This window comes from Echinops telfairi, unplaced genomic scaffold (assembly GCF_000313985.2).
Source record: "Echinops telfairi isolate 266 unplaced genomic scaffold, ASM31398v2 ScPeMD7_12;HRSCAF=54, whole genome shotgun sequence".
NCBI classification, from domain to species: Eukaryota; Metazoa; Chordata; class Mammalia; order Afrosoricida; family Tenrecidae; genus Echinops; species Echinops telfairi.
Window position 1 is genome coordinate 4,673,462 of NW_022103909.1, and position 3,759 is coordinate 4,677,220.

The 3,759-nt window shown below is 49.0% G+C and overlaps 2 protein-coding genes across 2 annotated transcripts in view; both read right to left on the reverse strand.

The window, feature by feature from the left end:
- Window positions 1–3,759, reverse strand: part of LOC101649526 (dynein regulatory complex subunit 2) — a 26,468-nt gene that overhangs the window by 20,669 nt on the left and 2,040 nt on the right. The window lies entirely within an intron of this gene.
- LOC123521366 (dynein regulatory complex subunit 2-like) lies at window positions 1,261–2,483 on the reverse strand. The gene is made up of 2 exons (XM_045287283.1): window positions 1,802–2,483; window positions 1,261–1,664 (listed from the first exon to the last, which is right to left on the reverse strand). The coding sequence occupies exons 1-2, from the start codon at window positions 1,844–1,846 to the stop codon at window positions 1,377–1,379; spliced, it is 333 nt and encodes a 110-aa protein (XP_045143218.1). The 5' UTR covers window positions 1,847–2,483; the 3' UTR covers window positions 1,261–1,376.

The following is a 3,759-nucleotide window of genomic DNA, read 5'->3' on the forward strand; positions in this document are numbered from 1 at the left end:
GACAGGCCTTGACAAGGATCTCTCTTGCCTCTGGCTAGAACAGATGTTCCCTTAGCTAAAATGTGTTGCACTCCGGTGAGTTGGGATCTGAGTTCCAGCTTGGGGGGTGAGGGGTGGGGGGAGACCCAGACTCAAAGCGGGGAGGGGACTAGACAGAAACTCTACTCGAAGCTCGTTTCCCTCCCCAACTTCATGCTGCTGGCTTCTGTTTGCACTCCTCCCCACCCCCACTCGGTCAATTCCCTCCCCCCACACACACACTACACACTTTACTACTTAAGCCACATCCCTTTCCTCTCTGGCACCACTGTTGAAGCTCCTATTTTCTCTGGCCCTTATATTGGGTGTGCTCAGGAGTTGGTGCAATTACAATCATTTCTAGTCTAAATCCAAATCATTTTAGCCCTGTAGAAATTCTCCGGGGGTGGGAGTAGGGGTCCACTTGGTATAGGTGGTTCCCTCCCTGATGGGAGAATGGCCTATACTTCTCAGATTCCTGTGCTATCAAAGGCCTGGCAGTAGGCCTAAACCACACTTAGAGCCGGGCTCGGCATGGCTAGCCTAGACGCTGGACATAACCTTTCCCGGCCTTTGCTGGAGCCAGCGCTCCCTAGTTGATGCAGATTCTGAGCTCTGGATAATTCCCTCCGGGAGCTTAACCCTCACCCTTCCTTTCTCTGCCTCTCCAGCGGATGCAGTGCTGAAGTTTGACGTGGAGCTAATTGCACTGGTCCGAGCCAACTACTGGCAAAAGCTGGTGAAGGGCATTGTACCTCTGGTAGGCATTGCCCTGGTGCCAGCCCTGCTGGGCCTCATTGGCTACCACCTGTACAAAAAGGCCAGCAGTCCCAAAGTCTCCAAAAAGAAGCTCAAGGAAGAGAAACGAAACAAGAGCAAAAAGAAATAATAAACGATGAACGTGAAAAACACCACCTTCTTTGCATTCTTTACCTGGTACTTTCTGAGGTTAATTTTCACTGTGTCAAGCATTATTCAAAGGGCTGGGGGGCGGAGACATTCTGAGAGGGCTCTTACCCATTGTGGGTAAGGCCTCTGCTTTCCTACCTTACCCAAAAGACCTGGTCTTGGATGCCCCCGACACCCCCGTAGGATCACTAGGCCCCGCGTTGCCCCAATTCTGGAGCAGTGTCTTCACTGGCAGTGGACTTCTAGGCATGGACCAACTAGCCCCTCCATTTCCTGGGACTGACATTCGTAGTGTCCTCAAAGTGGGCTGCTCTGTCCAATACAGCACAGTGATTAGGAGCTCAGACACTTTTAATAGAACAAAGTTCTTGGGGCCTCAAAAAAAAATCTCAAGTGGGAAAGACAGTGTCCCCTTGGGTCACAGGGTATGAGAGATCACGCGGGCTGCTTCAGTGATGTTGTAAGTGACGGCGAGGCGGCTTGGCCCCTGGCGGGGCTGCGGGCGGGGACAAGGCGGAGGGTAAGTTGCTCCGGTGGTTGACGATGAAGAGTGGGTTGAGCTGGCTCAGCACTTCGTCACTCACTGAGATGCCGTCCAGGTACTGCTTGAGCATCTCCCGCAGCTTCCCGTTGATGTCTAGCAGCTGGACCCGCCTGCGCTTCAGGCTCAGCTGCTCCAGTTTCACTTTGTTGTACCTTTTCCAGAAGTTCTCCATCCCTGTGTAGTCCATCACCATCTGGGAGTTGAGGTCAAGGGAGAAGGTACGCAGCAGGGCCTGTGAGTGACCGCCGCACAGTGTGCACCCACACCCCCACCCCCACCCCACCCACCCCCGCCACCCTGAGCAATGGCTCCGGGCCTTAGGAACGTCACCTTTGCAAACTCCTCACTCAGCTCTTCCGGTTTCTGTTCCACCATCTCCACCTTCTCCTCGGGGCTCAACGCTGACGAATAAAAAGGCAGCACTTTTTCTTCTTCTGTTTCGTATTTCCTACATATCTCTGCAAGCTTGAGAATCTTTTCACCCTTTTGGAAGCAGGGAGCAATCTTTTACTAGGGGAGGGGAAAGGAGTTGTTCCCCTGGCTGGAATCCAGGGCAGAGACTCAGCCAGATGGGAGACAACCGCGCAAAAGAAAACCTGGCACAATGAGGACGCTTGCCTAAGCCCTAGATATTTGTTTCCAGGCACCTGGAAAACATGACATTTCAAAGCCCGGAGAGAAGAAGATAAACTCACAGAAAGGACTGGATGCCCAGATCCCAGAGGCAGCAGAAAAGTCAGGAAAGACAAATGTATGGAAATGAATGGAGAGTTTCAAGAAGCAGGGCCTGGCACGAGGGTCAGTCAGATTTAATGGAGACGCAATGTGCAACGTGTCCTCAGTTCTGGAGTAGTGGTTTTACCAGAGCAGTTTCCCTGTAGAGAAGGGAAGGAGCCAGAGGTGTGCGAAGCAGGATAAATGGGAGGGGAAGGGGCATAATCGTAGCAATGTGTGAGTCAGCTAAGGTAACAGGGACTGTAATTGGAAGCTGCCATGCTGTTTGATCAGAAGACACTAATTGACTGGCCAGGGAGCCTGACCAGTGCTCAGTGTCCCTAAATGATTAGCACGTGTTTTCTTTTTATCAAATATTTGCTAACTTCAAATCAGAGTCTGGGAAACAAAACAAAACACTTTTTAAAAAAGCCATAGAGTGTTAAGCAGTGGTCTGGGCACCGCTCAGCAAATTGGGGGATGCGTTAGAAAATTTGGCAAATACGTATTGCTTGAAGCTGCCCGGGGTCTGCTGAATTTTTTCCCAATTGCTTGGCTGTGAAGGAGCAATGTATTTTTCTGGAGAGGGGATACCAGGTTCACAATGCTGTTGCTTTGGGGGGGATTATTTTTAATAACCAAAAGAGTAAGGAGAAGGAGCTAGTAAACAGGTTAAAAATAAGATGAGGAGGGCAAAGGGGGTTTGGGAGTAAATAATGAAGGGGTGGAGCGGCTACTGGAACCGATCATGAATGCACAGGAAGAGGGAAGGCTCTGGGATGGAGGTAATTGTACAATTTCTCCTTGATATGAGTGAACGATTGAACTATTCAATTGTATGATATGTAAATTATGTGGCAATAAAAGCGTTGGAAAAAAGAAAAAATACCAAGGGCTCAAATAGAAAGTGAATGTTTAGAGAATGAGGATGGCAACATATGCACAAATATGCTTGATACAAATGATGTCTGGATTATAACAGCTCATTTTAACAGGAATATAACAGCTAATTCGTTCCCACAGCAGTACAGGGGGTTTTAAGAGCTGTGAGAGCCCCCAAGAAATTATCTTTAAAAAAAGAAAAATAAGGTGAAAGGGCATACAGCAAAATCCCTTGAAGGAGTAATGGGAAAAAATCCAGAACCTTCTGAGAGCAAACAGAGGCCTGAGTTAAAGATCCACAACTGCTCTTACCCATAGAGCGTCTGCCAATCTTAATTAGGGCCAATGGAGTCGAATCAGAGGGCCAAACAGAATTTGGACAAAGGAAAGCTCTACAGTGAGAGTCAAGAAAGTTTTGCTGTAGTCCCAGCTCTCCCGCTAGCTCTGTGGCCACGGGCAGGTTGGTCCCCCTCTCTGTATGAGCCTCCTCCCACGGAAATGCTGGTGTGTTACTAAGTCATTGGGAGATGCCTACTGTGTTAGGCAGGGTTCTCTAGAGAAACAAAACCAGGACACTCATGATTTTATAGATAGATGAAGATAGGTTTATACAGCGAGAAGGAATATAACAGCTAATTAGTCCACACAGCAGGACAGAGGGTTCAGTTCAACTCACTTCCATGGAACAGTTA